This window comes from Neoarius graeffei, chromosome 3, assembly GCF_027579695.1.
Source record: "Neoarius graeffei isolate fNeoGra1 chromosome 3, fNeoGra1.pri, whole genome shotgun sequence".
NCBI classification, from domain to species: Eukaryota; Metazoa; Chordata; class Actinopteri; order Siluriformes; family Ariidae; genus Neoarius; species Neoarius graeffei.
Window position 1 is genome coordinate 72081781 of NC_083571.1, and position 27949 is coordinate 72109729.

General features: G+C 43.4%; 1 protein-coding gene across 1 annotated transcript; it reads left to right on the plus strand.

Moving 5' to 3' along the window:
• Nucleotides 1–1074: 1074 nt before the first annotated feature.
• Nucleotides 1075–27571, plus strand: patl1 (PAT1 homolog 1, processing body mRNA decay factor). The gene is made up of 18 exons (XM_060917232.1): nt 1075–1209; nt 2968–3073; nt 3687–4081; nt 4156–4236; nt 4690–4884; nt 7281–7382; nt 8380–8466; nt 8638–8867; nt 9213–9360; nt 9444–9561; nt 24556–24653; nt 24756–24815; nt 25658–25803; nt 25914–26073; nt 26414–26539; nt 26629–26720; nt 26799–26948; nt 27267–27571. Exons 1-18 carry the CDS (start codon nt 1195–1197, stop codon nt 27286–27288), a joined length of 2331 nt encoding a protein of 776 aa, XP_060773215.1. The 5' UTR covers nt 1075–1194; the 3' UTR covers nt 27289–27571.
• The last annotated feature ends 378 nt before the right edge of the window (nt 27572–27949 follow it).

Genomic DNA, 27949 nt, shown 5'->3' on the forward strand with positions numbered 1-27949 from the left:
CAAATCAGTTCCAGAGCTGGTTCGGGGCCAGTGCTGGTGCTGGTTCACAACTCGTTCAACTTGCGAGCCAGCTGAGAACCAGTTTGCTTTTCCATAGCTCGCGGGGCTAAGAGACGCCACGTCATTACGTCGCTGTGTACGCCATTACATCGCTGTATACGTCAGTTACATCGCTATGTTTGCATAAACCTTGGCGCGAATATCGAAGCAAAAACAACGCGGAAGCAGCAGCAACAACAATAATAATAATAATGGCTGACTTCGCGTTTGTACAGCTGCTGCTTCTCGTCACTTAAAAATGGCGATCTTTCGCGGTCTTGTTATTGTTGTTGGTCTTAACAACTCCTCTAGCCCAGCAGAGAGTTGGTGCTAGCCTGGAACCGGTTTTTCTGGCCCCAGAGCCAGTTCTTTGTCAGTGGAAACAGAAAACCCGGTTCCAAACTAAGCACTGGCTCCGAACCAGCCCTGGAACTGCTTTGGTGGAAAAGGGGCAAATAATAATGGATGACTTCACATTTGTACAGCTGCTGCTTCTCGTCGCTTAAAAATGGCGATCTTTCGCGGCCTTGTTATTGTTGTTGGTCTTAACAACTCCGCCCCCCGCTGACGTAAGCGGTTCTTTCCTCTGGCCCAGCAGAGAGTTGGTGCTAGCCTGGAACCGGTTTTTCTGGCCCCAGAGCCAGTTCTTTGTCAGTGGAAACAGAAATCCCGGTTCCAAACTAAGCACTGTCCCCGAACCAGCCCTGGAACTGCTTTGGTGGAAAAGGGGCAAGAAAGGCCCTCGCTGGCCACTGGGCTCGAACCCAGGACCTTCTTGCTGTGAGGCAACAGTGCTAACCACTACACCACCCATAAAATATACAAAATATATAAAATATAAAGAATATATGGAATATATCTGCCTCCTAAATATCTGAATTCGGTCCAATTCTGTTCTTAGTACAGTCCGGGTTTTTTTTAATACAATTAGTTTTTGGTAAAGTTTTGGGATTTTTAATTGTCCCTCTGTTTAGTACAGTCCTGGTTTTTGGTACAGTCCTTTACTTTTGACGTTGTGAAAACGTCACGTAGAAAAATGGCGGCGTAAAGCGCGTTCCCGAGCTAGCTATTGTGCGCGCGTTCACGGCAAGCTGTGAGCTGCGTATCATGTACGGGGGGGAACTCGAGCTAGCTAATATTTCTGATTGACGATACATGTTCCGTTTTCAGGTAAATCCTTTATTTCATGTTTGATTTTTGTCTCTGTTCACCGTATCGTGTGATCGAACGGAGCGTTTTCAGACGTTAGAGGCCGATTTCGCGTCATTGTTTACGGACACAACCGGCTAAGCTCGTTAGCTGGCTAGCTTTAATGTTGCTAGAGTGTTGCGAGGCCTGTTTTATTTTTCCCCAATCGTTTTCAGACATCCCTTATTCTGCTCTGTGATTGGTTACTGGTTTATACATACACGCGGAATCTCGAATGGACGCGTGCGAATATGAACAACTGGCCAATCACAGCGGCAGAGGGCGGGATTTTCTGAAATACGGGTGGGAAAAGGCCTAAGCGGTGTCACTTTTATCGAAAGTGTAAATGAGATACCGGGATTTCCGAAATGGCTCCTCGTCAAAACAAATAATATTTAGATTAATTTAAATTTCGGTTGTATTTATTATAAGGGTGTTTGATTTGTAGCTGTGAATGTACACGCCTTATGGAAATTATGATAACTAACTCACTCACTAGTTTAACTCGCTAAACAGGTTAACTAAAATAGTCTTGACTGTGGAATTAATTTACAAAATTATCTAAAGAAATTGTAATTATTTCATCCCCCATTTGCATAACTAGTTATAGAAGTCTAATGAAAATATTGTTTTAGAAAAACCTGCTGAGAATAACTCGTTCTGCTCTCACTAAATATCTATAGTGCAAAAGTTTGTACTCCCTGTTTTACTGCATCATATATAATATAATAATCATATATAATATAATATAATCTTTAAAACAAAGTGCCATATTTATTTAAAAGCCGTCTAATACAAGAACTTGGGTCATAAGTTTGCATTCTCACTGACTGTAAACTGGTTAATTTATTTAAATTAGCTTCATTAGAATGTCATTAAGTTTTCTTGAAAGCAGCAGGAGTTCTGCTGTGTTCCAGCAGCGAGCTGTGAGTCAGTGGGAATCACACTCGAGTTCATATTTGTGTCACTTCAATCAGAGACAGGAGCGAATATCAGGTTGAGGATGGAAGGATGGAGGTTATGTTCACGCTGACAAACGAGACAGCGGTTTTTGACATACAGGTGCGACACCAACACACAATTTCAGAGACTTGGTCTATGTTCATGTTCCAGGACTCTTTGCACAATTTTTTTTTTTCTCAGATTGGATCAGTCGATCTTGACAGTTCCTATCTGTAGCCAAACCGTGACTCTTGTATCTGTCTTGAACATGTACCTGTGCCCCTGAAACACCCTGCGCACACAGTGATTTGCCGGGAAATTCTGACTCGGTTTCTCGAGCTTTATTTCAGTTTCACTAGAACTGATTTCCTGAATATCAAATAAACCACCATTGAGTACAGTCAACGCAGTCACTGTTCTCTCCTGTTGTTCTGCTGATGCTGGATGATTTATGAGTCACGTGTGTGTGTGTGTGTGTGTGTGTATTTGAAAAAGTCACATGAATTCTGATCCTGTTCTCATTCATGTTACTGTGACACTTGTCAGAAATGTGTCCAATCTAGAGCCGCATACAAAACTGACTTCGGTCTGATTTGGAAGTAATCTGCGTTTTTGTGTTTTTACAGTTGTGATGGAAAGAGGGGGAAATCAAATCTAGGTCACATTTGAGCAGAGAATCTGATTTGTGTCATGTCAGCCTGACGGTGTGAACGTAACCAAACTGACATGTGAATGTTTGAGTGAATTGTGTGCTCTGATTCTCTTCTTCATGTTCTGTTCCTGTCTGTTCCCCTCAAGTCCTTTGATGATGACTGCACCCTGGAGGAGGAGGAGGAGGGTCTGGTAGAGGAAGAAGATGAAATTGACCAGTTTAATGACGACACGTTTGGTGCTGGAGCGATCGGTAAACCTGCAGCGTTCAGATTAATTCAACTTGACCTCAGCTCAGATACAGTTTAACACAAAAATCATTAATGTCAGAGTTCACACGTTAATATTAAAGACGGAAAACATGTAATCATTGATTTTATTTGGCAATAAAAGTACATGTACATACAGTACATAAAGCAGACATTGCTGAGGATGGCACAATAAAGCATAAAACTTATTTCCATTGTGGTCCTCTCGTGTGGGGGAAAAAAAAAAGTAATTGACTTGGTGAAGTTTGCTGCAAGATGTTTAGTTTATGTAACGTTTACGGAAGAAGTCTCCAGTGTTAGTGCTTTGTAAGAGTCCGAGGTAAAGCTGTAATGTTTTCCCAACATCTGCAGGACAGAGGAGTTTGCTTTACAGTTTCTCTCTAACGGGTGTTTGATTATTATTAACTAGAGAGTAAGAGGCTGGTGGGCGAACAACTATAGCTGATATGACATAAATGAGAACAGGAACTAACCCATTCAATGTGCAACATGTTAATGTAGCTAAAAATGGATAAAAAGTTTGTGTCTTTAGAAAATAATAATTGTAATCATTGGCGTGGTACAAGAGGAATAACTCCTCCCCTCCCCACCCCCCAGATGATGACTGGCAGGAGGAGCATGCACGTCTGGCGGAGTTGGATGAGAGAGACGGGCTGCTGGGAGGAAGTGACGTGTCCTCCATCATCCCTCCTCTGCCCAAGAACATCCCTCTTCCCTCCTCTCTCCCCCCACCCCCTACTTCCTCTCTCTCTCCACTCGGCTCCGAGGACAAGGCGGGAGGCGACCTGGCCGAGTCTCTGGCTCACCTCATCCTCGACTCAGATCCTGCCATCACAGAGGTGGGCGCAGCTGAGCAGGACAGATCCCGCCTCCCACCGTCAGCACCATCCAGTCAGACTTTGCCTCCAGGTTTGAGTGGTGTGTCTCGCTCGCTGCTCAGCTACCAGCAACAACAACATCTCCTTCACAGAGGGACAGTGCCACTGCAGCAGGTTCGAATATTAACCTTGCACACATGCATACATGCAATTGAGATCATTAATACTGATTGTTTTTTATTTAACAGATGAACTCGCACAGTATTTGGGAGAACAATATGGGCTTTGGTCCTGTTAGTGTTACACATGGACTCGTCACACACATGGAGGTAAAATACACACAACTTTGTGCTGTGGGTTATCCTGCTGCACAATACATGATTCCTTACAATTTTCTTACAAACATTTTTTTTTATTTTACCAATGTAGCAGCTTTTGATTGTGGTGTATTTTATAAAGTTTTCAAATTTATAAAACTGAACATTTTGTGATTTATTCCTTAATGCTGTAAATTCTGAACATTTTTGTTTGAAACATGTATTCTTTGTTTCCACGTTTAAACTTTTATAACAAAATTCATCAATTTAATGCTAGTAAATAATTTAATAATTTTGTCACATTGCACACTTATCATAAGAAATACGATGTTGCGCTGACACACAACCACAAAGTCTTGATATAAAGTAGACTGCTGTACAGATTTCCATTTTCTTAAATTACTGTAATGTGGTCATTTTTAAAGAAAGCCGATTTATAAAAGCTTCCCCCTCCCACTCTCGTAGGACTCTCCACTATTGTCCATGATGAAAGAGCTTCCAAAACGGACTCCTCCAGTCAGCAGGGAGGAGGGGAGGGATTTGTCCGAAAGGGTCCCGCCCCCTCGGGCCTCCTCGCCTGTAATTGGAAGTCCACCTGTAAGAGCGATACCGATCGGAACTCCACCCAAACAGCCCTTGAGCCACGCCCTGAATCAGCAGGTATGTTTGGAGTTTTACAGTACAGCATTTCTCAAGACCTACAACAACACAGTTCCTGAGAAATTAAATATTATAAACACAGTATTGTGTTGTGGTTATGGACATGAGTTCGGCTCCCAACATGAAATGGAACTGCTTGGCCTCTCTCATTGTCACTTCCAGTGTGCTGCTGCTTTAATCTTTCTAAACACTTGGTATAGATAGTTTTCACTGACGTCATGGCATTCCGGGGAACGTCCCCCAGCCGCCATCTTGCAGGGCAAACAAAACGGACCATCGCCACTACCGGCTACGTTATCTCGGACGAATTTATGAAGTTATATAGTCAGTTTTCTAAAAGATCAATGTCAGCAAAATCAAGCAAACAGAAGTATATAGATACATTAGACGACATCTCACAACAACGGTATGCAGCCAAACTGGCCTCGATTGGGGGAATTGACCCCTACGAAGTGGACAAAGATGCATTTTCAAGTGACTATGCAGGGCTGCCAAAGCCTGAAACTGCCAAAGCCTGCTCCAAAGCCTGAAACTGACTTCATCAAGCTTTAAAGGCTGTCTGATATGTACAACTTTATATATTCACAGCCCGCCTTTTGTTGGATGCCGCCTGAATCGCGCAGATCCGATTTTTTTTTGGGGGGGGGGGGGCGTTGGAGTATCTGATTATAATTTCAAAGTAAATTCTGTATTAAAATTAATAAATAAGCAAATCCGTTACAGTCCATGAAATAGGAAGTATAAGGATGAGAAAAAAACAGTTTAAATCGGAAAGCTGCGCACATTTGCGCAGTCCTGCACACCGCTCGGGCTGTGCAAATGTGCGCAGCTTTGTGATTTAAACTGTTTTTTTCTCATCCTTATACTTCCTGTTTCATGGACTGTAACGGATTTGCTTATTTATTAATTTTAATACAGAATTTACTTTGAAATTATAATCAGACACTCCAACGCGCCCCCCCCAAAAAAAAAAAAAATCGGATCTGCGCGATTCAGGCGGCATCCGACAAAAGGCTATCCCAAACACAAATCAAATCATACAGAATAGACCTAAAATGTTTTTCAAAAATGACCCTTGCGTGAGTGAAGTGACAAGTGTCAAATAGAAACGTGACAAACGAGCGATATTAAGTGTACATTACAATGTAAACGTACACTCAGTGGTTCCAGTTAGGCATTCTCCAGAGATTGTTCACATGATGTTTTGGTTTCCAAAAACAAACTTAAACACAATTGATTGTTTATTTAAACAACTTACCACTTATAAAATGATCGGAGCAGACTTTGCTGTGTTTGGAAGGCTGATAATCCTTGCGGTTGATTCTCGCAAGCCATAAATTTCTCCTTTGTTTGCTCGCCTTCGTGCTCCCGTACAGTGGGAATTCCATAAAAGCTCCGCTTGACTTCATCATCTGTCCTATTACGACAGCCGTGAATACAACAGGTGTGCACCATTGCTAGCTTTAAATAGCCTGCTTGGGTTCTTTTGAAGACTTTGTACTCGCGCGTTACAATGTGTGCTCAGTCACCCGTATGGTAAGCTTGACCCGCAAGATGGCTGCCACTAGGGAATCCCCGACTCTGTGACGTCATGTGAAAACTATCTATAGATGGTTTAAAGTGCATATCCTGGACCAAATTCATTTTTTTATATATATATATATATATATATATATATATATATATATATATATATATATGAAAGGATGTCCCTTTACACACTCATCCAGAAGGGTAATTTTGCACAAGTCCATCAGTCTACAGCAGAAAAAAATAAAATAACAAAACACGTCTGGAAAATCCCAAGGGAGTCTGGAGCCAGATTCGTGACGTCACCTGCGGAAGCGCCAGCAGGCTGTGCGAGTTTGCACGGTTTCAGTGCACAGCCTGTGTAGACCAAGTTTAGCAGCTAGCGATTTTGCATTAAAATATGGAATTGTCACCCGAGCGCAATGTTACTTCACCTTTGGATGAAGAATGTAATGTTGCTACACCCTCCTACGATACATCTGTTAACCATTTTAATAATCACGCGATAACGTTGAAGAAATTTGCAGAAAACCACCAGGTCGTTTTCTCATAAACAAACCAGCACTGACGTAGGATTCAGAGGGAGGCGTCCCGCACGTGACGTCACGAAAATCAATGTTTCCCGGGAAATCCAAATGCCAAGTTTTTTCAGAGGCGGACCAATTCGCCTCAAATGGCTTGATTTCAACTGAATTTTTCTGGTATTGCGCAAGGTAAAAAAAAAAAAATTGCACAAAATGTGACTGATATTTGACCAAAGTTTAATATAAAATGGGAGAATTACATTGATCTTGCTCCTGAATTTACCCGTGATATGCACTTTAAGAGTTCCTGAGTTAAGGTGGGTGTGGTTTCTCTCTCCTCAGATCCACCATCCCACTGCAGTGCATGTGAGAGCTCCAGTTCCTCACCGTTACCCTCCTCCTTTCCCTGAGCGCCTCTCACCCAACGCCCTGCTGAACATCGCTGTGAGACACGCACACTGTTTAAACTCGATGCTCTCTGTGTGACTCGATTATGTCGATTATAAAACTTTATATCCACCATGTTATTTACTGAACCAACAAAACAGACAGAAATGTAATAAACACACTGCAAAAAATTTAAAACTGAATTTGAGGAGAAAATTACTTAATACTCATGAAATCTTACTGCATGGACAGATATTTTTACTTGATAAGACATCTTTAGAAGCCTTTATTTATTGTCACATGCACACTCAAGCAGTGAAATTCATCCTCTGCATTTAATCCATCTGAAGCAGTGAATACGCACGCGCACACACACACACACACACACACACACACACACACACACACACACATATACTGTATACCCAGAGTGGTGGGCAGCCACAGTACAGCGCCCGGGGAGCAGCTAGGGGTTCGGTACCTTGCTCAAGAGCACTTCAGCCCAAGACTGCCCCATGTTAACATAACATGGGATGTGATTAGATCTTAAAATAAGTTGGTTGCAATCTATTATTGGTTTAATAATCTCAGAATTGGTGTCTTGTATTCTTCTAATAGGAAATGTTAGATCGTTTCAACTATTTTCAAGATATTTTCACTTGCCAAGGTATCATTTTTGCAGTGTAGTTGGAATTGTGGATTTATAGCATTCAATTATTTTTCCTTCAAGGCCTTTTTTTAATGTAGCCCTTAAAATATTAATCAAGTTTGTTGATTTATACACATTATAAAAATCCTGATTATCACAGTTATTCAACCAGTTAAACTGTAGTTTTATCAAATCTGTGACTTGCATTATTCACACTGAGTGGTTTGTGTGAATGCTAATCACATCACTGTTAGTGTGACACAGTAATTATGTACAAGCTTCCTGTGTTAAAGGAGTGATGTTCCACCTCACTACTGGAAATTAAAGCTTGATTGTTTGTAATAATAATAGTGTTTTCTGAAAAAGTGAGTTAGAGACACCCCCCGCTTTATTTCTCTTTCCCAGAACTCTCCGCTGTGTCGTCCTCCATTCCCAGCTGGAGTTGCTCCTGTCCTGTCTCAGATACAGCGAGCCCAACTGCTCAACTCTCAGGTAACACACTGTTCCCAAAACCATCACTTCAGCACCAGAGTTATGATATAAAGCTATATTATGCTGTCATCATTGTGTACCTTTTATGAACAGACATGCCTTGTATTGTCGGATCAAAACTAAATAAAATCCACATCACAGACAGCCTTTCTGTCCTGTGTTTCCTCCAAGGTTGGTCCGTTCCCCCGGGGCCCTGGTCCTGCTCCTCCCATGCTGCCCGGTGCTACTGGAGGCTTTAGGCCTTATTTTGGGCAGCAGCCTCCGAGGGTGGGCCCTCATGGCCCTCACTGCCCTCATCCTAACCATGCACCTCCATCTAGCCACGCCCCTATCCGCCACAACACCACCCATCTCCACCCCCAGCACCGCAGGATGCTCACACAGAGGATGCAGAGCAGAGGGTGTGTTTATATATGACTTACTACAGTGTATTAACATCTAGCGAGCATTTACGTGTAAATGTGGTGGGCGTGGCATGATATTCTAATGAGCATGCTTGATTGACAGCTTTGAGTCAGTGCTCAACTAGGTGCAATGCCCCATGTAGTGGGTCAGTTCAGCATGTTAAACTCCTCAGCCTTTGCCCAAGATTAGCCCCACCCACTTTACATAGAAACAAGACATTGAGTGCAGTTTGTAGCAACAGGAAAAGGTTTAGAGTTTGAGATGTTGTTCTCTCTGTCTCTCTCTGTGTGTGTGTGTGTGTGTGTGTGTGTGTGTGTGTGTGTGTGCGCACGCACGCTCAGTGGTGGCGTGAGAGGGGGAGGGGGGGACAGGAGGATCAGGGACCCCTATAGTAATCTGATGACTCAAAAAGAGAAGGACTGGGTGGCCCGCATTCAGATGATGCAGCTGCAGAGCACGGACCCTTACCTGGACGACTACTACTACCAGGTATGCACACGCGTGCGCGCACACTAATTCTAGGGCTCTAGATCGGACCCGACCTTTAAACTTTGTTTCATATGAATGTTTAGAATTATTATGAAAAGATGGAGAAGCGTCAGGAGCGAGACCGAGACAGCAGCAGGAAGGAACACACCACCAAACTAATCACTCCTCAGGTGGCCAAGATCGAGCACACCTATCGCCCAGGTAGACATTCACACACACGTACACGATTCTCTCAATCCATTTTCTGACTTTTACCTGATTTCATGCATCAGAGCTCATTTTCTACCCAAACAGTTAAAATGATTAAAATTAGTGTGGATTTATTTTGCTTTAAAATACATCACATCTAGTGCTTTTCCTGAAGAAGTAAGCTGTCTTTTATTTTTATTTTTTGCGGTCCAAATCCTGCGCTCTGATTGGCTGGCGAGCGGGTCCATATCCTATGGTACGGGCCTCTGGCGACGCGCTCATTCACAACAACAACAAACGTAGCGTTTTTTGTCAACGTTTATTTTCGCATTTCTCAGGAGAATAACATTAATTTTACAGCATGGATAGCGATAACGACAGCCTTCACAGTGAAAGCGAGTTTTACTACCCTGAGGAAGAAGAAATAAAATAAAACATTTCAGAAGAAAGCTAAAAACCTGTAACTTGATAGCGCCAAGCAAAAACATGGCTGAATCATGAATGACTCAATTTTGTATAAATAGGGGACTACATAGGCAGCAAAATGTGTCGTTTCCCCCCCCCGTCATGGAAGTGCACTTGTATACTGAAGAGAAAGCAATTTGCATTACAGCCGTGAATGAGGATTCAAAATGGTGTCTCGGCTCAATATTCCCTTTTGGGCGCTCTCGTTTTCTGTTAGAATTTGGTAAAGAAAAAAATAAATAGATTATTTACCAGCTTAAGGTTGGTCCATATGGTAAAATACCGTGACCTCAGCCTTGAATACTGACCTCGGCCCAGAGGGCCTCGCTCAGTACTTTCAAGACCTCAGTCACGGTATTTCACGATACGGACCTCCCAGCTGGTAAATAACATGTATTTATTAAATTGTAGACTCGAGAGAGAGACAATTGTGCGTGCACAGATTAGAATCAATCAAGTTTATTGCCAAGTACATACAAGGAATTTGCTTTGATGATTGGTGCTTGAACAGTTAAAATAGATTAATTTAGCAAAGACTAAAAGTAGCTATATACATGGAATAAAAAATGGAAGAATCTGAAATCTGCAAGTTTGAAAAGTGGACATATTTAAGGGGTATGTGCATGAGTTGTTGAAGTCCAACAGTGTGTCCTGGAATGTGCAAAAAAAAAAAAAAAGGGTCACATGATGAAGCTGAAGAAGACGTGATATGAATATGTGAGAGGAAGAGAATCTGTGCAATGGATTAAATAAATGGCCAAACTGTGCAGTGCGTGCTGGAATGTGCAATAGAAGTTCACAGAATGAAGATGTATGACATGACCATGAGATGTGCAGAATCGCAGTAGAGAGACAGTGCATTAATGTCACAGACTGAGATTGTGAGGTTAGTCAGTGGGGATCTCTGGCCTTGTTGATGAGGCAGCTGCAGTGGGGGGGAGCTGGCCTTATGGCGCAAGGTTTTTTGGTTCTAATGGACCGCAAAATCCAACTAGAGGGGAGTAATTCAAAAAGTTTGTGTCCAGGGTGAGAGGGATTGGCCACAATCCTTTCTGTTCTCCTCAGGGTCCTGGACTTGCACAGGTCCTGCAGAGATGGAAGGTTGTAGCCAATCGTCCTTTCTGCAGAGTGGATGATGTGCTGCAGTCTGCCTTTGTCCCTGGCAGTGGCAGCAGTGGACCAGATGGTGGTGATGGAGGTGAGGATGGACTTGATGATGGTGTAAAAGTGCACAATGATTATCTTTGGCAGATCAACTTTCAACTGCCGCAGGAAGAACATCCTCTTCTGTGCATTCTTGGTGAGGGAGCAGGTATTCGTCTCCCACTTAAGGTCCTGAGTGATTATAGTGCCCAGGAAGTGAAAATGCTCCACAGAGGTTACTGGGGAGTCAAACGGGGTGATTTTGAGGGGGTGGCAGTCTACAATCATCTTCACTGTCTTTAGAGCATTAAGCTCCAAGTTGTTTTGCCTGCACCAGGACACCAGATGGTCAGTCTCCCACCTGTTGGCAGACGACTCCTCATCAGAGATGAGTCCAGTGAGGGTGGTGGTGTCTGTCTGCAAACTTTAGGAGCTTGACAGACTGATTACTGGAGGTGCAGCTGCTAGTGTACAGGGAGAAAAGTAGAGGAGAAAGGACGCAGCCTTGGGGGGGGGGGATCCGGTGCTGAGGGTGCGGGAGCCAAAGATGTGTTTCTCCAGTTTCACATGCTGCTTCCTTCCACAGGAAGTCAGTGATCCACCTGCAGGTGGAGTCAGGCACGCTCAGCTGGGAGAGCTTGTTCTGTAGAAGAGTTGGGGTGATGGTGTTGAAGGTGGAACTGAAGTCCACAAATAGGATCCTAGCATAGGTTCCTGGGGAGTCCAGGTGCTGGAGGATGAACTGGAGACCCATGGGCTGCACAGTGGTGTAAGTGGTTAGCACTGTCGCCTCACAGCAAGAAGGTTCTGGGTTCAAGCCCAGCGGCTAACGGGGGGGCCTTTCTGCGTGGAGTTTGCATGTTCTCCCTGTGTCTGCGTAGGTTTTGCTCTTGTTTCCCCCACAGTTCAAAGACATGCAGTTAGGTTAACATGGGATGGCCTTGGGCTGAAGTGCCCAAGAGTGGCGGTGCGCACGTATGCAGCAGCTTTGCTCTCCTGTGATGAACCAAGTTTCGTTGTACGTTTGTGCAATGACAATAAAGGCATTCTATTCTAATTCTGTGTTGACTGCATCTTCTGCAGATCTGTTGGGTCTGTATGCGAACTGCATGGGGTCCAGGAGCGGGTCAGTGATGGCTTTAAAGTGGTAAGGCACAAGGCACTCGAAGGATTTCATAACCACATAAGTTAGGGTGATGGGTCTGTAGTAATTTAATCCTGTGATCCTTGGCTTTTTGTGGACAGGGATAATGGTGGAGGCCTTGAAGCAGGCTAGCACATGGCATGTCTCCAGTGAGGTGTTGATGTCTGTGATCACTGGAGACAGCTGATCAGCACAGTGATTCAGGGTTAAATGGTGAGACTAAGGCCCTGTCCACACGGCAACGGATTCAGGTGAATCTGATAAAATTGTTTATCGTTTCGGCCTGGCGTCCACACGGCACCGGCGTTTTGGGTGCCCCACAACGATATTTTTTGAGAACGGGTTCCAGAGTGGAAAAATCTGGCAACGGCGCCGTTGCAAATTCGTCTGGATGAGTAGAACGGATTTGTTTACGATGACGTCACAACCACATGACTAGAACAAGCAGCACTCTTCGCTGTTTTGTATGAACCACTGCATTGCATTCACTTTTGTACACAGCTTTTCTTTTAAATAAACAAGTAACTGAACCATTTCTTGAATTTCTTTTTTTTTATTGGATAAGACTGCTTTTCAAAATGTTCACACACAATATAAAAAGTTATATAAATTATATAAAAATGCTTTTCAAAATGTTCACACACGATAAGAAAATTAAGTTATATAAAACTATGCACACTAATAAAACTAATTTGTGCACACCGAAGGCACGATTTCCTCGTGTAGTCGCAGCCATCTTCTTGTGTGTTTGTTCCTGACAGTGCTTCCCACCGGGTAGAAGAAGGGGTTTATGCGCATGCGTTTACTACTTCTGTTGTTCTGGTGTCTCCGATGGGACCGTCTTATAGCGCCCCTAGAGGTGTGGCATGTGTATTGCATCGTTTTCAGCAAGCGTTGCGTTGCCATATGTACCTGATATTTTACTGATCCGTTGCCCATGTGGACGCGATATTTTTTTTAATAAACTCTCGTTGTCGTGTGGATGTAGCCTAAGTGGGGACCTGCTGCTTTGTGGGGGTTCAGCTTCTTAAAGAGTTTATTGATGTCCTTCAGAATTGAGTGTTGAGGCTGTGGTGGTGGGTAGGTGGACATCCAGGGTGAGTGGTGGTAGAGAGACCCTGGCAGCAGTAGAGGTGGGGGTGGTGAGCTGGAGTGTGGAGTCACGGGGGATGTTAACAGGACTGTCCTGATGTCTTTCAAAGAGGCAGTAGAACTCAATTGGCCAGGCGCAAGTCGTTAACAGAGTGGGATGGAGGGCTGAAAGTTTGTAGTTAGCCCATGTTTACATTAGACCGTATCAGCGGATCATCAGATTAACGTTTTTAAAACGATTAGTGTGCACACAGCAACACAATACACGATTTGCGTGCACATAGCAACGCCAATACACGGATACGCTCGGCTCCGCAGGCATCCTGCGCTCCAAATCACTCCGCCCTGAACAGCGAGTGCCCTCTGGAGGGTGAGCACTCTGGCCCTGCGCAGCTCACAGAGCACGCGAGTGAAGTGCACAAGCCACGATTCGGGACTGAGCCGCTGTGTGTGTGATCCCAGCGCAGATCACTTACTACTTGCAAGTGGAAGTATGGCAAGCCTAAAGACAATCATAACTACACAATGGGCAGTATTTGCAGTATTTTCATACTTTTATACTCTTTAATGAAAGGAGATACAAGGCGGAAGTCCGCGCCGTTTTTCAGCAGTCGCGTCACATGACCAACGCCAGCGAATCAGGAAGGTGGATGTCACAGTGACGTTGTCGAATGAGACGCCAGCTAGAGCTCAGCACAGCGTATCCGCGTATTCTGAATGTTTACACAGCACCGGAGCTGACACGATTTGGATTGAATACGTGGACGCTGGCGGATTCCCGTTTCCCGGCGTTTCCAGGCGGTTTAATGTAAACGGACAGTGCATCCGCGAAGAAAACGAGACAGATACGGTCTAATGTAAACGTAGCCTTAGTGATCTGTCTGAACCCTTTCCAGACAGATGTAGAGTCATTCAGTGCGTTTACATGCACATAGAGAGAATCGAATTTCTGCCGTTGCTCGACTGAAATCGAAGTTCAAAATGCCATGTATACACCTTAATTCGGCTGAAATTGAACCGAACTTGATTTCTCGGAATCGAGCTACACGACCTAGATTATGCGATTTCTGCCGAGGTACTTGGTGCATGTATACCCTATCGAGCTAGTAGTCGAGCTACTTACTGCCCCTTCCGGAAGTGACGAGTGACGAGACCACAAGCGGGAAACACAACAGCCTCAGTCGGCATGACAACAGTAGTAGCGAGCAGCAGAAGAGGTCAGGAGGAACAAACAAAGAAGAGAAAATGGCGATGTAGAGCTCTCTGAAGTGTGGGTGGAGCACAGAGGATGGCAGGACAAAGCTTCTGGTACTAATAGGCTTTTTATTGTCAGACTTTTCAGTTTAACAGCCTACTTTTATTCTTGAGAGAAACACACACGCACGCGCGCTGTGTTCTAGTCCCGGGATGAGCTGTCCCCTCTGCTCTCCCTCTGCCTCCTTAAATAGGGCGCGGTTACTGGGAAGACACACAAACACAGGTTAATTACCGTCAGGTGTAGTGATTCTGCCACTCACCTTCCCTGGCTCCGCCCTCCTGTCACAGACCGGCGCTTGACCACGCCCCCACTGCCACAGGCAAGCAGAAACGTGCACTTCTGGAGCAATGAGGAGACAGTTCATGCTCATTCAGCTTAAGGAGTTGAATATATCAAAATTCATGGACGGGAGAAAAACGCGCAATGGAGAACACGGAACTGATAACTTGGTTTATACTCTTGAATAGCTCTTCTTCATGACGACAACCGGAAGTGTACCAACACGATGGGGCGTGTAGCGCCACCTGTGGCTCGGGTGCACAATGCACCTCACACAATAGCCCGATTTCATTGTGTGCATGTACGATTGGATTTCTCTGGCACCCTGCTGGGACCTTCAGCTCGATTACCGACAGCAGCTCGATTTGGATGTGCATGTAAACGTAGTCACTGACTGAGAACTGGTGTTGGAGTTTCTCAGAGTACAGCCGTTTAGCTTCTCTCACCACCTTGGCTAAACCTGTTTTCTAGACTCTTTAAACCTGTTCCTGTCCCCACTTCTGAATGCTGCTTCTTTTTGCAACCTTAGCTGTCTGAGCTTATCTGTGAACCGGGGTTTTTCATTATTGTAATTCACCCTGGTTCGTGACGGAACGCAGCAGTCCCCACAGAAGCCGATGTAGGACATCACAACCTCTATGTACTCATCCAGACCAGTGTTGTTTTTGGCAGCCTTTTTTGATTTAGTCTTAGTCTTTTGGATGAAATGCTTTAGTTTTAGTCACATTTTAGTCAATTCCATCCTTGATAGTTTTGGTCTAGTTTTAGTTGACGAAAACTAAAAGGGTTTTAGTCTTTCATTTTAGTCGAAAAATAATTACTTTAAATAATTAAATTAAGCCAATACAGAGATAGGAAATTGCAATCGAGGTTGATAGGTTGTGCATAACATACTCTCTACATAAACGCTGTCTAGTGTGCATGCTCTCTACAACCCCGATTCCAAAAAAGTTGGGACAAAGTACAAATTGTAAATAAAAACGGAATGCGATAATTTACAAATCTCAAAAACTGATATTGTATTCACAATAGAACATAAACAACATATCAAATGTCGAAAGTGAGACATTGAAATTTCATGCCAAATATTGGCTCATTTGAAATTTCATGATAGCAACACATCTCAAAGTTGGGACAGGGGCAATAAGAGGCTGGAAAAGTTAAAGGTACAAAAAAGGAACAGCTGGAGGACCAAATTGCAACTCATTAGGCCAATTGGCAATAGGTCATTAACATGACTGGGTATAAAAAGAGCATCTTGGAGTGGCAGCGGCTCTCAGAAGTAAAGATGGGAAGAGGATCACCAATCCCCCTAATTCTGCGCCGACAAATAGTGGAGCAATATCAGAAAGGAGTTTGATAGTGTAAAATTGCAAAGAGTTTGAACATATCGTCATCTACATTGCATAATATCAAAAGATTCAGAGAATCTGGGAGAATCTCTGTGCGTAAGGGTCAAGGCTGGAAAACCATACTGGGTGCCCGTGATCTTCGGGCCCTTAGACAGCACTGCATCACATACAGGCATGCTTCTGTATTGGAAATCACAAAATGGGCTCAGGAATCTTTCCAGAGAACATTATCTGTGAACACAATTCACCGTGCCATCCGCCGTTGCCAGCTAAAACTCTATAGTTCAAAGGAGAAGCCGTATCTAAACATGATCCAGAAGCGCAGACATCATCTCTGGGCCAAGGCTCATTTAAAATGGATTGTGGCAAAGTGGAAAACTGTTCTGTGGTCAGATGAGTCAAAATTTGAAGTTCTTTATGGAAATCAGGGACACCGTGTCATTCGGACTAAAGAGGAGAAGGACGACCCAAGTTGTTCTCAGCGCTCAGTTCAGAAGCCTGCATCTCTGATGGTATGGGGTTACATTAGTGCGTGTGGCATGGGCAGCTTACACATCTGGAAAGACACCATCAATGCTGAAAGGTATATCCAGGTTCTAGAGCAACACATGCTCCCATCCAGACGACGTCTCTTTCAGGGAAGACCTTGCATTTTCCAACATGACAATGCCAAACCACATACTGCATCAATTACAGCATCATGGCTGCGTAGAAGAAGGGTCCGGGTACTGAACTGGCCAGCCTGCAGTCCAGATTTTTCACCCATAGAAAACATTTGGCACATCATAAAACGGAAGATATGACAAAAAAGACCTAAGACAGTTGAGCAACTAGAATCCTACATTAGACAAGAATGGGTTAACATTCCTATCCCTAAACTAGGGCTGTGCAATATGGGAAAAAATGAATATCCCGATACATTTTCTCCATTTCACGATATACGATATATATCTCGATATATTTAAATCTCCTCTAAAGGGCCCCATGAAATCTAACTTTTACTCTTTACTGTTTTCACTACAATCCCTGCAGATTAAATAACATTCTTGGTTAACTTTACAGGTGGTTTTCAACAACACATTTTAAATTTTCATGTTAGTGATTAATCACAATTGAATTGAAATAAGACTATTTTTATTCAACAAAGATGTGGCACAAACTGCAAAAACAATCTTGAAAATTGCAACAAAGGGGCAACACAATACAGAGCTGCTCAGAGCTCAAATCAATAAAGTGCAAGTTCAACACTGAGAAAGACATTTAGCCTAAATAAGAAAAGTGCTCATTCATTAAATTATTTTAAAAAATAGATCTCCAAGCTATTAACCTGACTACTGAGAACCACTGGAACATTCACAATTGAAGGAGAGAAGAGAGAGATCTGCAAAACATAATTTTTCTCTTTGCACACTTTTGAACTGAATGTTTTCTGGCTCTGCCTCTCAGATGTGTATAATTCCGGCTGCTGCCTTTCGTGATGACACTTTTTTGTTTTTTGCACACTTTACAAACGGTCATTTGCTGCTCCATGTCCTCCTCGCGATATCCAAAAAAACCGCCAGATGACTGACCCCTTACTAGTTCTTTTAGGAACCAATTTGTCTGCTTCCATTTTTAATTTGTCACTGAAATTGACAGAGCTTACACGGTAGCCTATGCAAAATCGGCGATTGCACAAACTGAGTCAGCGCTGTAAACCGGAACCAGGAAATCTTCCCGCCGGCAGTGTTGCCAGATACTGCTGACGTTTTCCAGCCCAAAATATGTTCAAAACCCTCCAAAACGCACTTAAAACTGCCCAATCTGGCAACACAACCGAAACTAGAAAATCTTCCCGGAAGTTCCTTTCAGCACCGAGATGTCGCCCAGGATTAGTTGGCGAGTGTGTGACGTTATTGTTTTCTTTACCCTTAGGCAGCCTCTCACGTTACTGCTTGAGGGACGGGGAGAAAACCACCAGAAAAGGTTTTAAACAAACACAACAAACACGAAACGAACGCAAGTTGGAAGATGACCATAAAATACTCGATAGTTACGATATAATAATTTTATGTATCGCACACAGAATTTTCAGGGATATATCGAGTATACTCGATATATCGCACAGCCCTACCCTAAACTTGAGCAACTTGTCTCCTCAGTCCCCAGACGTTTACAGACTGTTGTAAAGAGAAAAGGGGATGTCTCACAGTGGTAAACATGGCCTTGTCCCAACTTTTTTGAGATGTGGTGTTGTCATGAAATTTAAAATCACCTAATTTTTCTCTTTAAATGATACATTTTCTCAGTTTAAACATTGGATATGTCCTCTATGTTCTATTCTGAATAAAATATGGAATTTTGAAACTTCCACATCGTTGCATTCCATTTTTATTTACAATTTGTACTTTGTCCCAACTTTTTTGGAATTGGGGTTGTATATAAACACTGTCTAGTGCAGACATCCCAAGTTTCCCGGAAGTTCCGGGAATCTCCTGCATATTGATAGTGGCTCTCTGATGCCCACAAATTGGATAATATCTCCTGGAATCTAGAGCAAGCGAGCAAGAGCGTGCATGCGAAACATTAATGTCTGCATCGCGCATATGACGGAGTGCGCGAGGGAGCGTGAGAGAGACTGCGTGTGTGCCTGTTTATGTAACTCATGCTAGACAAAGAGCATCCTGATTTGATTTACAGACATCCAAACTCATTTCAGGGAGGTGTCGTGACCCCCCCCCCCCCCCCCTGCTAATGGGGGGGAAAAAGTCATGCGTCACGACGCCTCCCTGAAATGAGTTTCTGCAGGTTGGGATGTCTGCTAGTGTGTATACTCCATTGTTCACAGACTCGTGTTTCTGCCTTCGTTTAACATGTCGCAATGCACTGATGGAGCACAAACATGTCATGATGAACACACAACTAGAAGATGACCACGCTATCCGTTAATGTAAATATGATGGCTAAACATGCTGCTAACGTTAGAGTAGCCAGGTGTGCTGCTGCTCATTTAGACATATTAAGGCACAGCAACAGGTCTGAAAAGCTACATTTCCCCCCGCATGTTTCACAGTAACTCAAATACGGGTCAATATATGACAAAGCATTCAGTTGCTGTCCCACCAAAAATCCCTGCAGGACAAGTTTTACTCATGACATGTTAATTGAATTTAAGTTAGCTTAACCAAGCCAACTTTAGCATGAAGCTAGCGGTCCCATTCATTTTCGCCAGGTCACGGTGTTTTGGAAAACTTCATAGGAAATTCATCACAGCCCGATTGTTGAGTGACATTAACGAAAGCTAGCAAACATATACATGATTTGTTAACAGGACTTCTTGTAACGTTAACTTACCGTCGCAGAAATATCAGCATGGTGAGCCTTTAGATGCCTCTTGAGGTTGGTCGTATTCTTGCCACGTAGTTTATAGCCATAGCGTGTACCTCTGTCTCTCACTACAAGGCATTCCAGGTCTAGACATTAAGCATTTACCACTGGTGGCCCATTGGGCCAGTGGAATTGAAAAGTTACTGGCCCAAATGGAAAATGTGGTGGCCCGAATGCGCGCGGTACCCGAACCACGGCTGCCACAGGCAAGGCAAGTTTATTTATATAGCACATTTCATACACAGTGGCAGTTCAATGTGAAACCATAGGTGCTTGCACAAAGAGGGGGGTCCGGGGGCCCTCCCCTGGAAAATTTAGATTTTTTTTCAATTCATATTCATGCGTTCTGGTGCATTTTAAGGTGAAATTAATGAAAATTATTCATATTATGCCAACATTATTATATATTTATTGTTTGTTCACATTGATATTTTGTTTGCATTTCTTGTTCTATCAATTTCTTAGTTACATTTAAAAACTTCCTTTGTTCTTGTTCTCTGTTCGTTTAACACATGCTGTTGATTACTGTTTTATGTTAACAATTGTTTGTATAAGTTTTAGAATAAGCTAAGTTTTGCCTCACCATGCCACTAACTTGTTTAAGCTTTGCCTGTAACCCACCCTGTGTGATGTAGACATATTTTCCTTTTTTGTCATGGTTTCAACTTTGGCTCATATATTCTCAACTTTGTAGATATTGAATTCTCACCACTGTAGATATTCTTATAGAAATAGAAGTACAATTAACTTTTTAAATACACCTTTATATAATAGCCACAAGAGACACACAGACCAGTCCAAAGTCTGGATGAAAGGTGAGGGTGGCATACTAACCCTTATCATGCTGGATTTAAATGGGCATTTTTATTGCCCATGAAGTTTTATTTCTTAATTAATAAAATATCATGAGAATCATTTGACAAACCATACATTTCCTGAAAGGGTGGACTTTGGGGAATAATCTAGTGAGATTTTTGCAAAGCCTTACCTGCTCAGGGGTGATTTTATAACCCTAATTACCTGTTAATTAGCTAATTAACAGGTATGCTCAGGTGAGCCAAAGAGGGGTGAAATGTTGTATTTTTATAATAAGATAAGATATAAACACCAAATTTTCAGGATATGTCCTTGGGGGAACTAGTAGTACATTTTTGCAAATTCAGCTAATTTGCATAAACTGTTGCCATGGCAACAGCAGATACCCTAGCAACTGGGGCTATAGAGGATTTCGGCCTACGTCATTGTTTCCATAGCGACAATATTTATGCCGCCATTTTGACGGTCACAAATATGGCGACTACCGGTAGCGATACACTGTTGATCATGACGAAGTCTCATTGTCGAGTATTTTATCCGGCCTAGATGACGCGAGTAAGAAGCGATATCACCAGAAAATCAATGATGCTGGTGTACGTGATCCGTACACATTACCAGGCTATCTTTTTCTGGCTTTGCAGTGCTGCAGTGTGGGTGATCTTCCTGACCTGCAGTCAGGCGTGTGGGGAAATACCAGGGAAAAAACATAAAAGAAAAAGGAGCGAGATGCAGAAAACACCTTCACTATCCAGCGACGTAGGGCATTTACAGGGCGAGCAGAGGGAGAGGTATTTGCAAAAATTGAGGTTAGCAGGCTTAGAGAACGACGTTTACCTGCTTCCACCAGGATTGCTCACTGACGTACGGAAGTACACGAAGCCCTCGTCTTTACCTGACTTCGGCCCACATGATCTGTATACCTATGCCGTTAAAAACCAGGCTGGGTAACATGCCTACATCAGCGGGTCGTCCCTGGAGCCGGTGGTCGCCATCTTATTACAGCTAAGGTTTGTTCACATTTTCATTTACTTTCGGTCCTCAGGATAAACAAAATGTCATTAAATGTCATTGAAATAACTTCTTAGTCTGTTGAGATATGGCCTGTTATAAATTTGCTGTTACCAGGCAATGACCAAGAACTGTATTATTAGGGTCGGTGTAGTTGTAGCAGTGCACTAGCAGCTAGCTGTTAGCACTAGCTAATGTCAACAACATAATAGCTGGTATGTTACTGTAGCAATGTTTACGTTCAGTCATTTGGATGACTGTTAAAACCTTTCAACCTCAAGTTTTTCCTTTACTGTATTTACTAGTTTACTGAGCGAGCGCGCTCGGGCAGGCTGGGCGCGAGCGCGCGCGCTCGGGCAGGCTGGGCGCGAGCGAGTGCGCTCGCTCCCAGCCTGCCTGAGGGCGCTAGCTCAGTAAACTAGTAAATACAGTAAAGGAAAAACTTGAGACTGAAAGGTTTTAACAGTCATCCAAATGACTGAACGTAAACATTGCTACAGTAACATACTAGCTACTATGTTGTTGACATTAGCTAGCTTGACCTTCAAAATGGCGGACACCGGGGTGTCACGTGACCTGTGACGTCACGTTGAAATCCTCTATACTGGGTTTAGCATGGTCTGGTTGTACCAGAGAGGGTCAGAATAGTTATTTTTGTTGTAATGAACTAATGTAGACCTATTTTGGCTATTTTGATAGACTTCATCATCTTTGGATATCTGAATAATATATGGGATCAGATCTAATTTACCACATTATTTTATCTGTTCTTCTATTTCAGTCATAGCAACCAACATTTATACTTCATTAATCACTTAAAGTTGATACACGTGTAGCCATATTTCTTGGCAGTGTATCCTGAAATGTTGATATTAATATACAAAGTCTGAATGATTTTACACCATCTGAAGCTAAAGCGCGTGTGTTGAAATGCTGTTTTACGATTTGGCGCCATGTTTGGCGAGTTGTAAACCGAGCGTGACGTCGGGCGCTCTGATTGGGTGCCGAGTTCAAAATGAAGCCGTTCGTTAACACTCAATAGTTAATTTATGCACGATTGTATTTAAACTGTTTACCTGGCCTTGGCCAGGTTGGGGAGCGTGGAGTTTGAACATATTTCTATTTGAATTTCACCATTCTGATGATCTCCTTGCCGCAACCGTCTTCGTCTACAAGATGCTATTTTCCCGCCAAAATGACGCTTCCGAACAGCGCCGAACATCTCCGAAGATGTACAAAGACGACACCCTCCTGCCGCGGAGCGGAGCGTGACGAAAACAAAGATGACGGATCTCGTATCGAAAGGTGCATTTTACGAACAATTTCTTCACAATTCTGGGTAAAATATGAGTAATAAAATTTAATTTGTATTGAAAACGTACTGGCCTGCCCGGGCCACTGTTTGGCCAAATTTAGTGGCCCGAACTGGCCTGAAAGACGTAAAAAACGCCGCCGGGCCATCGGGCAAGTGCTTATGTCGAGCCCTGCATTCCATTTTATTTTCTGCTGGATTATGCGTAAAGTATGTCCATAAATCACGTCTTTTCCGCCCACCAAGCCCTTGTGCTGGCGTTGCCGCCACCATGGTCCATGAACTGTGTGGCTGCCCTGGTGTGCACGGTGCCCGAACATGCCCGGTGGTGGGCGTGGCCAAACAAGGACAGGATGCAGTGCGTTGCTGATATTTTCAGCATTTGGCAGACAGGTTGCACGCGCCGTTGGAGGAAACTCCATGCATTTTGATAGCCCTATAGCCAACCCACTAACATTTTTGTCTCGTCAACGGAAACAACAGATACGTCTCGTCATATTTTCGTGATCAAAGAGTTATGTTTAGCTCGTAACTGTCTCGTTTTAGTCATGAAAAAAGGTGCGTTAACGAAATCATTTCGTCATCGTTAATGAAAACAACACTGATCGAGACTGTTAGTAGCAGTCCTGAACACATCCCAGTTTGTACAGTCCAAGGAGGCCTGAAGGTTCTTCACAGCCTCATTGCTCCACATCTTTGTCCTCACTACAGGTTTAATTTCTGCCTGTATGCAGGAATCAGGTGGACCATGACGTGGTCAGAGTGGCCCAGTGCAGCGCAGGGGACAGCATGATCAGCATCATTGACTGTAGTGTAGCAGTGATGCGAAATATTCTCCTCTCTGGTTGGGCATTTAATAAACCATTTGTATTTGGGGAATTCATGGCTGAGGTTACCTTTGTTTGTCACCGAGGACAATAACTAGGGAGTCCGGGTTGGTCTGCTCCACACCCAGTATCTGATCAGCTAGCATGTGCTGTGCGTTCTGCACGTTGGCCTGCGGTGGAATGTAAACACCAACCAGGATGAATGAAGCGAACTCATGGGGGGAGTAGAAGGGTTTACAATTGATGAAAAAGGATTCCAGGTCAGGAGAACAGTGTTGCAGGATCACTGACCCAGTCGTTCTTTACATCAAAACGGATTCCGCTGCTCTGAAAAGTTGGACACCGGCCAGCTGCAGTGCAGAGTCCAGAATGAGTCTGCATAGCTACGTCTCCATGAAGCATAAAACGGAAGATGAAAAGTCCCTGTTTCTCCCCACCAGCAGCTGGGGTTCATCCAGTTTGTTGCACAGTGAGCGCACACTGGAGAGAAATATCGCAGGTAACGGAGTGCAAAGTCCGTGCCGACGGAGGTGGACGAGCGCACCAACGCGTTTTCATATCCTCCAGCATCTCATTGAGGTGAGCGCACCTTTGACCGGAATGTCCAGTATTTCCACGGATAACACCAGAAAAGTTGGTAAGAAGTCTGTTGTAGTTGTTCGCCTGATGTTCACGAGCTGTCCTCTGGTGAAGGAGATTTAAAGTATTGTAGCACTGAACTGAGTGTACAAACAAAAGAGAACAATGGGTGCCAACGTACCGAGACAGACATCCACGGTGCCATCTTGGTGTGTGAGGGACAACCTCTACATATTGTTAGATACAAAGCTACATAATCCAATCTATATATTGTTTATAATCACTTTGAGACTCAAATAAAATATGGAATGAAAGTAAAACAGAGACATCAATACAATTGTGTGTGTGTGTGTGTGTGTGTACAGTGCAGTTTGCTGGTTCTCTGGGTAAACTCACCGTGTCCAGTGTGAACAATCCGAGGAAGATGATCGATGCCGTGGTGACGAGTCGCTCTGATGATGAGGTTGGAGTTTTACTTCTTGGTGTGTGTGTGTGTGTGTGTGTGTGTTACCTGTAGAGCTGTACTCTTAACTACATTTAATGCACTGTGATTGGATTTGCTCAGGAGAAGAGAGAGAAACAGGTGTGGAATAAGAGACGGCAGATCCTCTACACTGTGGAGAAGGTGAGCAGAATTCAAACCACAAGTCAGTACTGGATTTGCATAATTAAACATTCAAATGATTGAGGTCGCTTGGTTTTACGTATCAAGAAAACATGTTTTTCTTAAATGTTTTGGCCGGAGGCGGCTTGTCGTCTGTGTAGGAACAGTGTCCTGTCACTAGAGGGCAGTATCGGTCTCAATTCCAGCTTCTTGTTAGCATGACCACTGATGAATCACCTCAGTGTGAATGCATGAAATTAAATAAATTGATATAACTGAATGTTTTGGTGTATAAACGGTTGGTCTTAATTTTCCGTATCTTCCATGGTATAAAGGTGAACTTTTTTTTTTGGCTTGCTGTATTGCAGTATAAATAAAATTCTAACTTTTTAATATTCAAATGTGACATTTTTCCCTTTCTTTTTGAAGGATATTTGACAGCTGTAATAAAGATGACTTATGTGTCCTTTTGTTTCACATCTTGCTTTCACCTCAAACTTCCCAAAATGTCCAGGAAGCTGACATCCAGATACTCTAGATTTTGTCAGTGGAGAAACTTTACTTCTCACGAGATCAGTATAATGGAATAATAATTTGCAGTTCATATCATAGTCCAATAGTACTCCAGCTTTTACTGTGCTGATTTCTGAAAGGGCAAGTCTTCATATTTCAGAACAAAACGATATTTCAGAATGTTTCAGCAGTCTGCAGGTAGGAGATGAGATTTTTGGGTGTGGTTTTTATTTATTTTATTTATTTTTAATAAATACTTAGTGAATGGACAGGGTAGATTTGGCTTTAAGTGTGTGTGTGTGTGTGTGTGTGTGTGTGTGTGTGTATACGCATGCTCGCTTGGTGTGTAGATGTACAGTCTACTGCTGGAGGTACAGGACTTTGAGAAGAAATTTCTCCAAACCCCAGAGGAGGAGAGAGAAACTTTGCTGGAGCAACACAAAACCAACACACTGCAGCTCTATAACTCTCTGCGAGAGAAAGAGTGGGATGACCGGTGAGGAGACGAGTCGCATCAAACAATCGTTAGAAGTCATGTAGTAATATAAACTAGTGTTTGGGGAATTTACAACACGAGCCAATTTTTGTGTGCGCGTGCGTGTATAGAGTGAGTGACGAGCAGTGCCTGATGATCATGTCGGTGCGTAAAGGGAAACGCCTCATCGCTAGGCTCCTCCCTTTCTTGTCTTCATCCCAAGCTGCTACCGTCGTCATGGGAATTGCCCGCAATCTTCCTGCTCTGGCCAAGAAGGACAAGCAGGATCAGGTAGCCATTCCCACTTTCAATGACATCACCTCAGTTCTAGTTTTTCAGTCTGTGATCTTTACACTTTTACATTTTCAACACCACTTTGCTTTAAGCAAGACTAGGTTTGTATGCATAGTTAGCCCTGCCCACAAAACTCCATAATGGGCATAACTCGCAGAGAGCTGAAAAGAAGGGCGGAAAGTGTGTAATGTGCTAAATCTTCCAGTAATACACCTTTGCCATTCCAGCGTATTAGATACTAGACACACACTCGCACCATCTCCGCTGCTTTTTACAGGGTGCCATTAGTTTTGTCCTCATTGTATGTAGTAGTTGATGGGGTTGTGTTCCTCTGTAGGTGCTGTGCTGGTTGGTGGAGCCGGTTGCTGGTGTGATTCAGTCCATGTCAAGCTCCGCCCTCACTGATCTGCTGCAGGAGCTGCAGGGGGGCGATGGTCACTTTCCCCGCGTGCTGCAAAATAAAGTAATTAATACAAACACACTCTGCTGTTTGCGTGAGCAAGTCTGAGAGGGCATGCAGTTGATTTTGATTGTAACGCTCAACTGTTCCAGTTTGGTGTGACGCTGCTTTACCTGATCCTGAGTGAGGGAGAGCGAATGCAGAGCTCTGATCCGAACTGTCAGCTCATGGATGATAATCGCTGGTGAGCTCACCATCACCCATATCACACTAACGCTCCTCCATTATATGCCATGTGTAATGTTCTCGTCTTGTATCTCAGGACAGAGTTGGTGTTCTCGGTGACGAGGGAGCTGTTACAGGTTCCCTCCGCCTCCCTTTCTCCTCCTCTCTTCACCCCTCCCAACCTCCTCTCTCTCTTTTCTCGCTATGTCGACCGGCAGAGGCTCGAGCAACTGCAGGAGAAACTACAGTGAGTTTTACATCTCTCTCTCTCACACACACACACACACACACGCATGCCATTTCAGTCATGCTAAGTGAGATGCTAGTTATGCAGGGGTGATGGGGCTGAAATTTTATATCGAGGTACTTTTAAATGTTTGTAACTGACCTTTTTTTTTTTTATAAAAATGTGATCTCAAAAAATTTATTTATCTTTCAATTCATGTTGGATGAGATACTGGAGTCTTCTACACTGCAGATGTGAGCTGATTGATTTGGATTTAGAGATGCTGTGTGTCTTCAGTCTGTTCTAATAACTGCTGTGATTTTTCTCTCTATTTCTCAGGATCACTGCCTTGTCCAGGTAGAAGTTACTTCACCCATCGAGTTGGGGTGTGTGTGCGTGCGCGTGTGTGTGTGAGGGAGAGAGAGATTTAGGGCTGATTAATTATTTTAACCCATCATAAAACTGTTTTCTTATTTACCCCCCCCCCCCCCCCCCCCCACACACACACACACACACACACTTATTAGTCACGTTTGTGTATGAGGTTGCGTCCGATGAAGGTTGGAGATTATGTGCATTTTTAAGTCTGTTAACATGATGCCTGTGATAAAACATGAAATTAAAAGTATTTCTATTGTATAAAACAGGATCTTTACTACTTCCTCTGTGATTTCGGCTTAATGAGTGCAGTTTCTTTCCTCAAGTTTCCTTCATTATACAGTGAATAACTTCACCTGTATATTATAAACTTGACTGAAATCAGTGATCCTGATGCTTGTACTGAAGCTCTTGGAACACACTTGGCACTGAGTGACTGTAGTATTCACTTATAGAACAGAAATTACTGATCACACAGTCGGGTGTCACCCAGATGAGGAGGGTTTCCCTTTCAGTCTGGTTCCTCTCAATGTTTCTTCTTCACGTCATCTGAGTTTTACCTCGCCACCATCTCCTCATGTTTGTGGGTAAATAAACAAAATGAATATTTAAGTTCATGAAGACTGGTAAAATGTTGCTTTTTT